The 15,304-nt window shown below is 41.4% G+C and overlaps 2 protein-coding genes and 1 long non-coding RNA gene across 5 annotated transcripts in view; 2 read left to right on the forward strand and 1 right to left on the reverse strand.

Moving 5' to 3' along the window:
• Window positions 1-226: 226 nt before the first annotated feature.
• Window positions 227-6,106, forward strand: LOC117066006. Its single transcript, XR_004430133.1, has 3 exons — window positions 227-2,694; window positions 3,405-3,537; window positions 3,647-6,106. It is a non-coding gene; the product is annotated as an uncharacterized LOC117066006 (long non-coding RNA).
• Window positions 6,107-13,634: 7,528 nt separating this feature from the next.
• LOC117066008 lies at window positions 13,635-14,800 on the reverse strand. The gene has a single exon (XM_033181522.1). It carries the CDS (start codon window positions 14,235-14,237, stop codon window positions 13,881-13,883), a length of 357 nt encoding a protein of 118 aa, XP_033037413.1. The 5' UTR covers window positions 14,238-14,800; the 3' UTR covers window positions 13,635-13,880.
• TRIM36 (tripartite motif containing 36) overlaps window positions 13,959-15,304 on the forward strand; it is a 57,979-nt gene continuing 56,633 nt past the window's right edge. For 2 of the 3 annotated variants that reach the window (XM_033181520.1, XM_033181521.1), the window contains exon 1: window positions 14,402-14,464. In XM_033181520.1, coding sequence (XP_033037411.1) covers window positions 14,402-14,464 — 63 coding nt within the window. Of the gene's footprint in view, window positions 14,465-15,304 lie in introns of all 3 variants that reach the window. The other variant, XM_033181519.1, reaches the window with a different exon arrangement.

A 15,304-nucleotide genomic window follows, 5' to 3' on the forward strand; every position in this document is an offset into this window, starting at 1 on the left:
GATGGCACATGCCTGTAATCCCAGCTACTCAGGAGGCTGAGGCAGGAGAATCACTTGATCCCAGGATGCAGAGGTTACGGTGAGCCGAGATCGCGCCATTGCACTCCAGCCTGGGCAACAAAAGCGAAACTCCGTCTCAAGAAAAATAAAATCATGTTCTTGCATTGTATCCTTTTTATTTTTTTGGAGACAGGTACAGGGTCTTGCTCTGTTGCCCCAAGTTGGAGTGCAATGGCATGATCATAGATCACTGTAACCGCAAACTCCTGGGCTCAAGTACCCCTCCTGGCTTAGCTTTCTCAGTCGTGGAGTATCCTTTTTCTTCCCCCAAGCATTGTAAACTTACCCCCCAGACTCCACTTTTTAAATCCTTGTCTGGACACTAGGGCCTTTTCATTGTGTTAGGGAGACTCAGAAAAGGAAAATGTTATAAAAGACCAGTTTTCCCTGATGGCTAAACAATTAGTGGTGTAATTTACCAAATAATTGCAGCCTGTGAGACACAAGGTGCTGAATAAAGCCAAGCAAATAGTTTCTTTATTCTTCTTAGCTTAGGAAAGTGGGTATGAAGGGAAGGATGTTAACTGTCTCAGGATATGTTGTGGGCATTTGCCTTTGACGGAAGGACCTCCTAGGATGGGGGAAGGAGAGGTGGTGCTGACAGCAAGCAGGAGAAGAGGACCCAACAGCTGGCTGCTCCTCATCCCTCAGAGAATGACATGGAAAGAGAGCAAATAATTTCAAAATATCTGGAAAAACATTTAGACAGCACAGACAATTTATTTGGAACCTCCATATCAGGAAATTGCTTCTCTAATGCAATGACTTACTACTGAAAAGAAAGAAAAAAGTCTCTTATGTTTGCAAAATGCACTTTGCACAGTGCCTCAAACTTAGACCTCGCGGTCTAATGAGAATGTGGCTCATTAAATTTCTCACAGGGAGGAAAGGGACCCAGGAAGTGTCCCCCAGATCTGGTTCACAGCCTAAGGAGAAAACGCCTATGCCTTACTATCAAAGGGTATAAGAAAATAGCATTAATCTCCATTGTCCTGATTAATCACTCCTAAAGGTATAAACAGAAAATTCAGGCCCATTACCACCCTCCTAGGAGTGCCAGCATATTTTACAGTCCACAAAATCCTGCGCGAATCTCCCTTCCCCGTTCACACCTCAGAGACACAAGAGTAAGCCAAGCTATTTGAACCATGATTTGCTATTCATATATATCAAAGCGCTTTCATGTTCTCACAAAACTTGAGGCCCTGAAAGTAAGATTTGTGCCCTGCCAGGAAAACTGGCTTTAATGTATTCCCACTACTGCTATTGAGTAAACTCTTCAGAAGAGCCATCAAGTCTTAAGAAATCAGACATAGCAGAGCTCCTACGGAATGAAAACACATTTCCCCCTAACCAGGATTCACCTGCACTTCAGGCTGAGACTGGTTTCCTAGGGCTCAATACCCACTCCTGCCTGGCGAGGTATCTTTCCTCCCAAGCGCCCTCAACACCTTTTACACATCTGCCATGATACGTAACTTCTTGTTCTGAAATTGTCTAATGATATATTTGTCTCTCCCCAATTACACCACACTGTCCTTGAGCAGGAAACAGAATCTTTTTCGGCTTTATTAGGTTGGTGCAAAAGTAATTGCGGTTGTGCACTGCAATTCTGCACCAACATAATAGTTTCCCAGTGCTTACAATACATAGTAGGTGCTAGTTAATATTTGTTGAATTGAATGGAATTGAATTCATCTGAGCCAGTTTCCTGCCCAGCCTGGAATGGCACTGGGACAGGTGCCATACAAGGCTCCACACCCAGCTATGGTGCCATTCTGGTGACCTTGAGTAAGCCATTCCCTATGGCAGATGTCATTACTGTACAACCCAGGAATCATAAAAGTTGCCACCTGGCTCAGTAGAAACAATAAAAACATACATCCCTTTCTATAAAGAACCCTAAGCTCTTCAGGGGAGAGAAGGATGTGTTTGGTTCAAGGTTTTTACAAAGAAGATGGTATATTAGCCAGCCCAGTAGAATCTCACAAATAGGACAAGACTTTACTACATGGCATATACTTTTTTTAAAAAACCAAACTTTTTAATTTAGAAAAGTTTTAGATTTGCAGAAAAATTGCAAATATAGTACAGCGAGTTCCCAACTGTTCTGCACCAGTTTCCCTTTCATTGACATCTTACATTAGCATGGTTCATTTGCCACAATTAATGAGCCAATACCGATGCATTATGATTAACTATATTCACATTTCCTTAGGTTTTACCTGGTGTCCTTTTTCTGTTCCAGGATCCCATCCAGGATACTATGTTACAAATAATTCTCATGTCTCTTCTTGGTGGTGACACTTTCTCAGGTTTTCCTTGTTCTTGATGACTGTGACAGTTTTAAGGAGTGCTGGTCAGGTATTTTGTAGGATGCCCCTCAACTGGGATTTGTTTGAAGCTTTTCTTATATTAGACTACATTATGGGTTTAAGGGAGGAAGATTACGGAAGTAAAAGTCCTGGAGAACTGGCCTTGGAGTCACGAGCCAGAGGCTCTCCTGGGCGTTTGATAGTGAGCTGAAATGAAGGAAAGACCAACCAAAAGCAACAAGCCTCTGGCATGGAAGACAGAACAACCTGGGTAGCTGATGCAGTGGAAGACATCACCTAAGGGATTTTATTATCTTTTGTGAGTAATGAAAGACTGGCATGTGGAATAACAAGATTGAAATATGACCACAGTCAAAGGCACTTGAGCAAAGAAACACACCCAGGCCCTTCTGAGTGGCTGAGCCTTGAAAAGTAAAGGCAGATAGTGGACAGTGTTTAAATATGAGGCAAGAGTAGCGGGTGGTGGCTAGGACCATGGAGTCACCTGGCTCTGCCACCACCCCTCCTGGTGACTTTGAGTAGGTCACTCCACCGTTTGTGCCTCAGGGTGATTATCTCTAAAAGGCAAATACAACAGTACCTTGCAAAGTTTTGTGAGGATTAAGTAGGATGATATCAGTAAGCACTTAAAATGGTGCCTTGCCTATAATGAGTGCTTAAAAAATATTAGCTATTATTATTAAGTTAAGATGTGAGCAGAGCTCACTGGGGAGTCATCCTAAAGTTAAGACCCAAAGGCTCAGAGGCTTTTAAATAAATTAGCTGGGGGAAAAATAGATTTCTTGAAAAAATTCAGGAAATTTCCCTTTAAAAAAACAAACAAAAAGACTTAGTTACAACTCCCACACACGTGCTGGCAGGTGGAGCCAATCACAGCAGGAGAGGGCAGATGCCTGGAGTTTCTCAGGAGCATGGCTCAGACCTCCTCATGTCTTATCCCACATGATTTAAATTTAGAATCCTATTCAGAGGACAATTAACCAAAACTAAGTATACTGTACCGTCTAGGGTCACGAACTAGAACCAAGCCAACTTGGCCTTTATTGGAACAGTGAACCTGGGACTCCAGCTCTTGAACCAGCCAGCAAATGACCTGTTGACTCAAGCAAGTTTCGACTTTCACCCTCATCTCAGAGCTCTGGTAAGGATTAGAACAACTCAAGTATCCTTACAGAATGACTTGTAATCTGCAAAGTGCTTTTAATTGAGAAGTATGATGTGTTATGTGTTTCATTATGCTCTTTACCCAGGTCTTTCATCTCTGAAGAAGACGATGGGAAACAAATGTGATTTCTCCTCTTTATACTCCTTTTCTCATTTATTCTGCGGGTGTTATATTATAGGTGGTACAAGTGAATAATAACAATAGAGGATTCACTGAGCCTTTAGTCTGTGTTGGCTACAATTCTAAGCTCTTTACATATATCAACTCATTTAATCCTTATAACAGGTCTCTGAGTCAATACTGTTATCGGGTCCATTTTTACAGATGAGTAAACTGAGGTATAGAGAAATGAGTTGCTAAAAGTCTCATGGCTATATTAGTTGTGATTAGGCTTGGTTGTATGTAAGAGAAAACTCAAATAACATGGTTTAATCAATTAATCAAGTTATAGTATAATTGTCTCTGGAGTAAATGAAGATAGAAGGTTGGTGGTCAACAGTTGGAATGGAAGCTCCACCATCCTTAGATTCAGGCTCCTCCCTCTTTCCTCTCCAGCCATTTTAGTGAATGACTTCTATCCTCAGGTTCTCCTCAGTAGTCCAAGATGGTGGTTGGATGCCAGGTATCAGAATGGTATTTCAGTTAGAAGGAAAGGAAAGAGAGGGCAAAATGGCTCTTCCAGAGGCTGGACATAAAATCTTCCATTGATACCTCATTGGTCAACCCTTTCTGCAAAGAAAGCTGCAAAACAGCTTTTCCTTTTTTTTAAGTTGGGCACATTTCTTAAAGTTCTGTTACAAAGAAGGAGGAAACATGAATGAATATTGAGCCCATGTACCATAAAATACAGTTTCTTGGACTATAACTGTGGTGTTGGTTGGCAGGTGAAGACATAACTGTGTCACTGTATTTATTTCCCACTAGGAATAGTCATTTAGAAAATATAAATAAGGTGGTGCACATAATTTTAAAAATTAGAACCTTAGTAAAGCTTCCAGGTTTCCCTTAAGCACAATTGATTTATAATTAAGAAAATTCTTTAACTTCATAGTATTTAAATGGTTATTTGAGACTCTTGAATTTAAGAGTAAAGGAAAGGCAAAGCGGTGTTTGGCGAAAATTATTTTTCTCCTTATTTTTATTCTGAAATTTTAATCTGAAGCTTTTCTCCCCACAAGGCATTATTCTCAGGTTTCTCTTTCAAAATATTCAGTACTAAAGCTTTTATTTGTCTTCTAAATAAAACAAAGGAAAACAATATTTGAATTAGATGGTTAGATAGTTTTTAGTTGGATTATAGTATACAGATTGTGGCTAACACTTTTCTTTTGACCTCAGTTTCTCCCATTGTAAAGTAAGTATATTTATTCATTTGTTAATTTATTCATTGAGTAAACACTTTTTGGACTCAATATGTGTTAGATATTAATACTTTATATTTGATAGTCATTTTTGTTTCATTGTTAACCAAAAAATGGGATAATATGTAACAAATTATTTAAAGTTTGTTACTCTTACTCAATGAGTAGTTTTACAGTTAAATAAAAAGTCTTTCTTTTCATAAAGATAAACCAAATTTGTCTTAAGAGAATACTGAAAAAGAAAGGTAAAATTCCTTTTTGAATTACATGAAATTCAAATAGTTCAAATAAAAATATTTTATATTATAAATCTTTAAAGATAAGCATATTGGAAGGAAAACATCAACAATTTTCCTTTTCAAGAGTAAACAAATGCCTTGTGAAACACAAAGTTCTCCCCTAGCAAGCTGGTGAAATGCTAGAATAGATATATTTGCAGAAAATATGCTTATCACTTACATTAATGTATCCATATTATTTCTCTAACGGAATATTTATAAATATTGCTACTGCATTCCAGAAATGTGTTGAGAAGAAAATCATAGTAGAAGATTCTTCTGCAACGGAAAATATAATAAAAATATTTCCCCTGATAGCATTCAAAACCATGCATGTCACAGTAAATGAAGAAGTATAAATTCAGAAAAAGAGCCTCAGGCTGTGGCTGGGATGTTGTGGGTTATATTTGGTCTCTTATTAATTCTGATTACCTTCTGACCCTAGACAAGCCTTTCAAACTATTGAGCTCTTCATCTTTGTTTGCCAGAGTGCACAGCCAACAGAGCTGTGGGAGGAACTTCAGAACACCTAGGAGCTGCAGAGCACCAGTCAGAGATGTGCTTAAATGTTGTGGGCATTGGGGAAAGGAGCCACAAAAGTGGTTTGAGTCCTTAAAATAGAGTATATCCATGAATACTTCAAATCACAAAAGACACAGAAGCCTCCATTTCAAATATGGATTCAGAAAAGAAGCTAATGAAGTAAAGCAGAGTCCATGAGAAGGGAAACATCAAGAACACTAAGACTTGGAAAAAGATAGTTCTCTAGGAGAAGAATATGGTAGTTTTTTTTTTTTAGGCAGAAAATCAGTTAATAAATACAATTCTCAACATACTTTCCCCTTTGTGGCCTTGATTTTACTCAGAAAAAGGTGATTTAAAAACAAATGACCAGGCGCAGTGACTCACACCTGTAATCCCAGCACTTTGGGAGGCTGAGGCGGGGGGATCACGAGGTCAGGAGTTCGAGACCAGCCTGACCAACATGGTGAAACCCTGTCTCTACTAAAAATACAAAAATTAGCCGGGAGTGGTGGCAGCCATCTGTAATCCCAGCTACTCAGGAGGCTGAGGCAGGAGAACCGGTTGAACCTGGGAGGCAGAGGTTGCAGTGAGCCAAGATCATGCCACTGCACTCCAGCCTGGGTGACACAGTGAGACTCCATCTCAAATAAGTAAATAAATAAACAAACAAATAAATAAACAAACAAATCACAGCTCCCCTCCTGGCATTGGCTGATCAGTGTGTAATTTAGGGACAGATGAAAAGATGCCAGCCTCTCTGCCAAGAACTTGTCCTTCCTGCTCCTCAAAGTCAATGTTATTTGTGTGTGTGTGTGTACGTATAGATGTGTGTATACGTGTGATGTGTATAGAATCCTTTCTTAGCACCTTTTTTCTACTTTGTGAATTTCTTCCCAGATATTTTCCTCTTTTTGGTAGAGCTAGAACAACAGTGCTCAAGCTCTACCAAATACTCAGTTTAATCAATAAGTCAGTAGCATATATTGGTGTTATTAACGTTTTAAATTTCAATTTAATGGAGATAAGAGCTGTGCCTTTTATTGAGGAACACTAGCACAGCAAGACGATTTTTAAAATATATGTTAGTGGCAAAATAGAAAAATAGACCTGATTTATCATTTTGCTAGAGCCAATGAACTCCATGTTTGATCATCAGACAGTAGCCGACCCTATACTAATTACTACCTCCTAATATACCCTATCTCCTTACTCACTGCCCCTAAAAGTAATAATCGACCTGAATCTGAGATGCTATAAAGTATACCTCTTCCTCTCTCTAACTTGCCTCCCTCTATACCCACAAAATAAGCAATCTTCTAAAATAAAGAACAACAGGATGATAGCTCTTAGGGTCAGCCTAATAAGAAATTTCATGTAATCCCAGCACTTTGGGAGGCCGAGACGGGCGGATCACGAGGTCAGGAGATCGAGACCATCCTGGCGAACACGGTGAAACCCCGTCTCTACTAAAAAATACAAAAAAAAAAAAAAAACTAGCCGGGCGAGGTGGCAGGCGCCTGTGGTCCCAGCTACTTGGGAGGCTGAGGCAGGAGAATGGCGTAAACCCGGGAGGCGGAGCTTGCAGTGAGCTGAGATCCGGCCACTGCACTCCAGCCTGGGCGACAGAGCGAGACTCCATCTCAAAAAAAAAAAGAAAAAAAAAAAAAAAAAATTTCATTTATTTTTGGTTTAGAACATTTCAAAGCAGCAACTAGGGACCTTCAGGATGGTAAAAGACGTTGATGCTTAGCTATGAGGCATTAGGCAAGAGCAGTAATACAAAGTGGATCTTTGCCCCAGGATGATGACTGAGGTATGACTAGAAGGTTTGTCATCCTCTCAAAGAGCAAACTTTTATGGCAGTAACACAACCAGGCATGAGTGTATTAGAAGCAGATCAAAGAAACTAAAAACAGAGAAAGTGATTAAATTATTTATGATGATGATGCAGCTGTATTGATCAGAGGTAGCTTTCTCTCTCAACCCTACCTTCCTTGTACCTATAGAAGCTGTCATCACCCGAACAATTTTTGACCTAATGTGAAAGTGTGGGGGTTGATGGAGAGAGAAGTGGGGAGAGGGAGTGGGCGAATAGCTAGTCAGGACCTTAGTTAAGAGAACACTGGTTATCCAATATAGTTCTACCATATCTAATGACAAACAAACTGATGATCTCCACATATCTCATTTCCTAGGAAAGAAATGGTGTATCATTTCACTGTGTACCCTGCAGGGAAATAAAGGTTCTTCCCTACCTACCAAGATCATATTGCCTTAGCATCAAAAAGCCCAATACGAAATAAAAGCTTTCCAAACCTGACAGCATGGTATTAAAAGGACATTTATATTTTAAGAGTCTTGTTTGTTTACTGTTGAATCTCCATTGCCTGACACTGCCAGGCACACAGTAGCTGGTCACTTATATTTAATGGACTATTTAATGAATGAATACTATTGGCACATTGGGATTCCATAGATCTAGTTGAGATTCAGGCACAGAGGACCATGATGGCCATGTGCTCAACAGCCTGACTTAGGAGACCACTGGCTCCTGTGATAGCCTGGGCTGGCCATCCTAGTCTTCTTCCTGGGCAAAGTCTTGCTTGCTAGAGAAATATCATCCCCTGGAATGAGGATGGACTTATGATATGTGCACACTGTTCTAATTCTACCATTTGAGCAACTCTAAGACAAAGAGTGATCCATTGTTGTGACACAAACAATCCCAAAGAATTTTGTTGCTCTCTTTGGGCCAAAGATTGTGTGTAATAAATTTCTGGAGAAAACACACTGTTAAGGCTGGGCATGGAGGATCATGCCTGTGACCCCAGCACTTTGGGAGGCCAAGGCTGGAGGAACCAAGGTTCCTGTTTGAGCCCAGGAGTTCAAGACCGCCTAAGCAACATAGTGAGACCCCTATATCTACAAAAAAAAAGAAAAACTAGCTGGGTGTGGTGGCATGTACCTGTAGTCCCAGCTACTCAGGAAGCTGAGGTGGGAGGACAGCTTGAGCCCAGGAAGTGGAGGTTGCAGTGAGCTATAACTGCACCACTGCACTCAACCTGGGCAATAGAGCAAGACCCCGTCACAAAAAAAAAAAAAAGAGAGAGAGAGAGAGCAATAATCAACTTTAACTGACATTTGTAGAATACTTCACCCAGCAACAGCAGAATATACACTCTTTTTAAGCAAACATGGAATATCATCCAAAATAGGTAATATTCTCGGCCATGGGTTAGTAAATTAGAGCCCAAGGGCCAGCTGCCTAGTTTTTTTTTTTTTTTTTTTAACCATTTTTAAGTGCTCAATTGAGTGGCATTAATTATATTCAAAATGTTGTGCAAACGTTACCACTATCTATACCCAAAACTTTTTCGTCACTCCCAATGTAAACTCTATCCATTAAACAATCCATTCCAGAATCTCTCCAGCCCCTCTACTTTCTGTCTGTATGAGTTTATCTATTCTAGATATTTCATATAAGTAGAACTATACAATATTTATCCTTTTATTTCTGGCTTATTTCACTTAGCATAATGTTTTCAATGTTCATCCATATTGTAGCATATGTTAAAACTTCATTACATGTTATGGCTGAAAAATATTCCATTATATGTATATATATTTTGTTTATCCATCTATTGACAGACACTTGTTTCTACCTTTTGATTATTGTGAAAAATGTAGCAATGAATTACAAGTATCTGTTTGAGTCCCTGTTATCACGTTGTTTGTGTATATAACTAGGAGTGGAATTGCTGAGTCATATGGTAATTCAAAGTTCTAAGAATTCTAAGAGGGTTCCAATTTCTCCATATTGTCATTAATACTTGTTATTCTCTCTGTTTTTGATTCTAGCCATTCTAGCGAGTATGAGGTAGTATCTTATTGTGGTTTTGATTTGCATTTTCCTAATGACTAATAATGTCGAGCATCTTTTCATGTGCTTATTCAGCTGCCTATTTTCATATATAAATGGCTATTGAAACATGCCCACATTCATTTGTGCACCTGTTGTCAATAGTCCCTTCCATCCTGTAACAGCAGAGTTGTGTAGTGATATAGTTTGGATATATGTCCCCTCCTGTTAAAATGTGATCCCCAGTGTTGGAGGTGAGGTCTAGTTGGAGCTATTTTGGTAATGAAGGTGGATCCTTCATGAATATCTTGGTGCTGTCCTCATGGTAATGAGTTAAGTTCTTGTTCTATTAGTTCTCATGAGAACGGACTGTTAAAACGAGCATGACATCCCTCTCCTTTCTTTCTTGCTCCCTCTTGCCATGTGACATGCCAGCTTCCCTTCACCTTCTGCCATAAGTGAAATCTTCTTGAAGCCTTACTGGAAGCATATGCTGGCACCATGCTTCCTGTAAAGTCTGCAGAACCATGAACCAAATAAACCTCTTTTCCTTATAAACTATCCAGCCCCAGGTGATCTTTTGTAGCAACACAGACTAAGACAAGTAGTAACAGAAATTATATGGCTTCAAGTCTACAATGTTCATTAATATCTTACCCTTTAAGAAAAAGTTGCTGACTTCCACATTAGACCATTGAAAAGCTGAATATATTTAAAAACATTAAAATCATTCAAAGGATGATCTTTGCTCAAAACAGAATTGGATTAGAAATCAACACACACAAAAATAGAAAATCTAAATGATTTGGAAATTTGAAATAATTTGGAAATTAACACATTTGTAAATAACCCATGGGTCAAAGAAAAAAATCACAATAGGAAATTTTAAAAATATTTCTAACTTAATTTAAAAACATATCAAAAGTCATGGAATGTAGCCAAACCAATCAGTACTTAATGGTGAAAGAATGAATGCTTTTTCCCCAAGATTGGGAATAAGGCAACGATGCCCACACTTGCTGCATGCATTCAATGGAGGTTCTACTGGAGGTTCTAACCAGAGCAATAAGGCAAGAAAAATAAAGGCATACAGATTGGAAAGGAAGAAATAAAATTGTCTTTAATTACAGATGATATTATAAGGAATCTGAAAATAAAATCTAGAATTGATAAGTGAATTTTGCCCCATTGTAAAACACAACCTTATGCAAAAATCAGTTGTGTTTCTATATAACAGTAATTAACAATCCAAAAAATGTCATTAAGAAGTCAATTTTATTCACAATAATATTAAAAGGAGTACCTTGCAATATGTAATACAGTAAGTACAATATCTGAACACTAAAAGTGATAGAACATTGCTGGAAAAATTAAAGAAAATCTCAATAAATGAATATTCCAATATTGTAAAACCAAATTATGAGATGGTTTTACAAATCCATAATTTAATAAAAATAAGCAGTACACTGACAATTAGTGAATTTTATGGTATATAAATTTTACCTCAATAAAGCTTATTTAAAAAATAAGATTTTTTTTAAAATGATCTTTTTGAGTACAGGTATCAGTCAGATTTTAGGTTTACGTTTTTGAAATAAAAAACTAAGACAATGTGAGATTTTATTAAAAGTAAGATATTTTAGGTTTCTTCAGTCTCTAACTCTTAAAAAGCTGAACATTCATCATCATAGATTTTTAAATTCAAAACCTTCAAAAATACAATTTATGTGCCATCATTAAAAAGGAAACTTGGATTGTGTATTTTGTTGATGTTATTTGTTAAAGCTATTATGTATTATGCTGGTTACCATCAGAAGGAGAAAATAGAATGTTGTGAATCTCTATAAGTTATACTTATTTCAATAATTGGCATGGCCATAGAGCAGCTGAAGAATTGTCTCCATTTGAGGAAAGTTGGCAATTAGCAGATTTTCCACAGCAAGGGACCTTTTAATATTGCTGGTCTTCTCAGTGTGAGAAATTCACACATCACATAATCCCTCTATTAAATACCTTCCTCTTAGGTGGGGAAGCCCCCTGTGAAGCCGTATCTGTCATGTTACTTTTATTCTTATTTTTAGAGAAATATGAATTAACATTTTTCTTAATTTTGGTTCTTTTAGGGAATGAAGTTTTAAATTTACATGATTTTAATCTTTTTTTTTTAGAAGAAAGGGAAATAATAAAGCAACTTTTATTTGGTACCGATTAACAGTCTGACCCTCTGTCTCTGAAGTGCATGCATAGAATTTCAGAAGAAATTTAAATGTTGTCTTCATTTTTGTATGCCTATCTTCTTTGAAAGGTCTTGAATGCTCCAGAGTGCTCTTCACACAATGACAATAAAGAGTGGTAAATACCACCAGGTATTGGAGTAAATAAATGCTCAGGACCCAACTTACATTTTCTAAAACTCTTGCCCCCACCACTTTCTTGGTCTTGGGTAGGAATCTAGGCAACCGATAAGGATATTTTGCCAGGAATATTTTCTAGTAGCAAGTGATCAGGTGGATAGCACTTTTTTAACAGCAGTTTTTTCAGGGAGGACAATGGCAGCTAATGCTGCCAGATGGCAAAGGGATCCTCAGATCAGAGATCTTAGGGTTAAGAACAGGAAGGGGTTAGAGACCATTTAGTCAAAAGCAGTCATTTTATAGAAGAGAAAACTGAAACTCTGGAAGTTGAATGGACTCACTCAAGGTTAGTAGAAACTAACAACTTTCTACCTGGTATCTGTCCCCTCTTCTTCCTTACGAACAAATCCTTGATTTTGTTTAGAGTGGCAATGTTCCCAGAACAAAATAATCACCTCCCCAGCCTTCCTTGGAGCTAGGGGTGCATATTACCCATTTCTCACAAAGGTGTAAGTGGAGGTCACTGGATGGGGCTGGGGGAAGCTTTCTAAGGGGTAACAAATGCCTTGTGTGCTCTTTTGTCTCTCTCCCTCCTGCTTGTAATGCAGACATAAGATTAGTTGTTCAGCTCAAACACTGTGGTTTTTAATCAGGAGCCAGAACCCATTCTGGGTGTGAAAAAATGTTCACTTTTAGAGCAATATCTCTTTCTGGTAATCCATCAAGTGTTGCTAACAGTAGCCAAGAACCCATTTATGGATGCTACAGACCTTAATTGAATTCTACTAGTTTTCCTGTGGACGCAAAGAGTATACACGAAGTTCTACAGAACTTAAGAGGGACAAGAAGCTTCCAGCTGTATATCCAAGAAGCATTATGATTGTGTCTTGCCTCCTACAGAGCCCTAACTGTGAACATCAGCATGTTAACTTTTGCTGCTTGTTCTAAGAGGTTTTCAGCACCAGCTCATAAAGGAAAGTAACACACTGAAGAAGCAAAGTTCTGGTAGAACAACAGTTACAGAGCAACACTATTGGAGCTTTACGGACAGGTGTGTTGAAAAAAGAAATGTGTATACTTCTGGATTTCTGGACCAGAGTGGAGAAATTAGAAAATGAGAAAAGAAAGAGGCAAAGAAGAAAAACCCCCATGTCTCTTTAAGCCTGCAAAACTCTTATACACTTACCTGTAAAACAGGTCATTTCGACACACCACCCTGCCCACTGTTGCTGAGTGCAACGCAGACTCTGCCAACTTGCTTAAGGAAAGTGGTTTCACGAACCTTGTAAATCTTATTCGTGTCTAATCTAATTATTGCTGGCAGCTTTTTTTCTTTTCTTTTTTGTAAAGAAAAAAATCAAGCCTTTAATCGCAAAGACTGCCTAGAGCAGAGTGATAGACTGGGACTGACTTTGTTCAGCCAAGTTTTCTTCTGAAGAGAAGCAAAGATGTGGTACGGTCTGAGGCCACTTCGGCTGCAGCCTCCTAGGGAAGCTGCTGTTATAAAAAGAAGGATAGAAACATAAGAAGCATGCACTGAACGCTTTAACTCAGCCAACGAAACAAATAATTTAAAAAGTGGGCTTGTGGTAACTAAAGGTGAGAGTGTCCAGGAACCTGGCTGACAATTTTTTTCCTTTTCTTTTCTTTCCTCTTCTTCTTATTTCTTCTTTTTATTCTTTCTTCTTCTTTTTTTTTGTTATTGTTAAGGGAAAGTTGAGTATCAAAAGGATATGGAGATGCAATTGGTCTTATACACTTGTTTAAACTACAATCCCTGTATTTGTTCTCATCTCAGAAGCGCGGGGCTTGGTCATTCTGACCTATTGGATTTCAGGAAGGCTGACTTGAGATGCGCCGTTGCCATTTCCTGGCCTTCACTGATATATGTATTTATTTTCCGGCGCTGGCAGTCAGCCCCTTTGTTGCGCCTCCTCTGCATTCATTTCTGCCTGGCCTCGCACCTCCGAACAGCGCGATGGGGCTTTTTTCCAGATCTTCGCGCCGAGAGCCCGGACGGCCAACCTCCAGGCGTGCGATGCAGGCCGGGGAATGTCGACCTGGCGCCGCGCTCCGCCTCGCGGACCCGCTTTGTGTGCGCGTTTGTTTGTCTCCGCTGCGGTCCGACCGCGGCCGCGACCCCCGAGGAGGCGGAGCCTCCGCGCGCCCGGCTCCGCCCGGTGAGGGTTTCACGGCCGCCGCCGCCGCCCGCGTTTGTTCCGTTAGATCGCGCGCCCGGAGCGCAGCCCGGATCCTCGCGAGCGGGCGAGACGGCCCAGGGGCCCCCGATGGCTTTCATGCCACCCAGGCCCGCTCCTGACTTTCCCCGGCGCGTTCTCACGTTTCCTGGTTAACAGCTTGTGGGCGGGGAGCTCGGCAAAACTCAGGCTAAAAACAGAAACCGAGGAAAGACCATTTCGCTACACCCCGTCGGTCCTCCCGAGTTTGTGAAGGGGCGTGAACATGTCGGAGTCTGGGGAGATGAGCGAATTTGGCTACATCATGGAACTGCTCACTAAAGGGAAGGTGAGTGAAGGGCCGCGGGGCGCCGCGGCCTGGGCCCCCGACCCCGGCACTCCCTGGCCCGCCCCCGTGGGCGTCCGCGTTCGTTCCAGCGCCCGGGAAGGGCGGGAGGCGAGTCCAGGGGCCGCGCTCGCAGCCGGTGTCCCCGCAGCTGCGGAATGCAAAGTGGCCGCCTTTTCTTTATTCCGTGGCGTCTCTGAGATAAGCCAAGAGGGGACTTTCGGGCGATTTGGGGGCCAGCTGGGCCGCAGTCGGGTCTCCCGGATCCCGAAGGGCGAGAGCCCAGCGCCAGAAGGCGGACAGGAGGGCGGGCGTTGGCCAAGGGGCGCCCCCCACGCGACCAGGCTACCCAGGCGCGGTGACTTCGAGCGGGTGACCTCGCCTGTCTGGCGCGGAACGTGGAGGGAGGGTCCGCCCCGCGAGTGAACAGGCTCGGAGTGCGGGGTCGGGGTCAGCCCGCAGTCAGGGCAGGTGGTCGGGAAACAGGGGCAGCGCCTTCGCGCGCCCTGCCCGGGCCTTTTCGGGCCCCCTTCCAGGTCAGCTGCGGCTGCTCCAGGCAGGGACCATTTAAAGCAGCCTTTTTGTGGTGGGGAGGGGAGGATGCTGGAGGAGCGGGACTGCAGCCCGTACCTGTCCCGGAGCCTGTAGGAACCCAGGCTGCGCCGTCGGTGGCGCCCGCGACCACGCCCTCTGCGGGCGGGGCGGGGCCGGGCCTGAGCCCGGGCAGGAGGCTGCGCCCCGCGCTGCGTCCCAGGAATTGCCGGCGGAGGCTCCGAAGTGGTTCGCAGGCGGAACGTGTCGGGAAATACGAAGGCTGCACCGCGCACGGCCCTCCGGGACTCG

Source organism: Trachypithecus francoisi, unplaced genomic scaffold (genome assembly GCF_009764315.1).
Source record: "Trachypithecus francoisi isolate TF-2019V2 unplaced genomic scaffold, Tfra_2.0 Lachesis_group2, whole genome shotgun sequence".
NCBI classification, from domain to species: Eukaryota; Metazoa; Chordata; class Mammalia; order Primates; family Cercopithecidae; genus Trachypithecus; species Trachypithecus francoisi.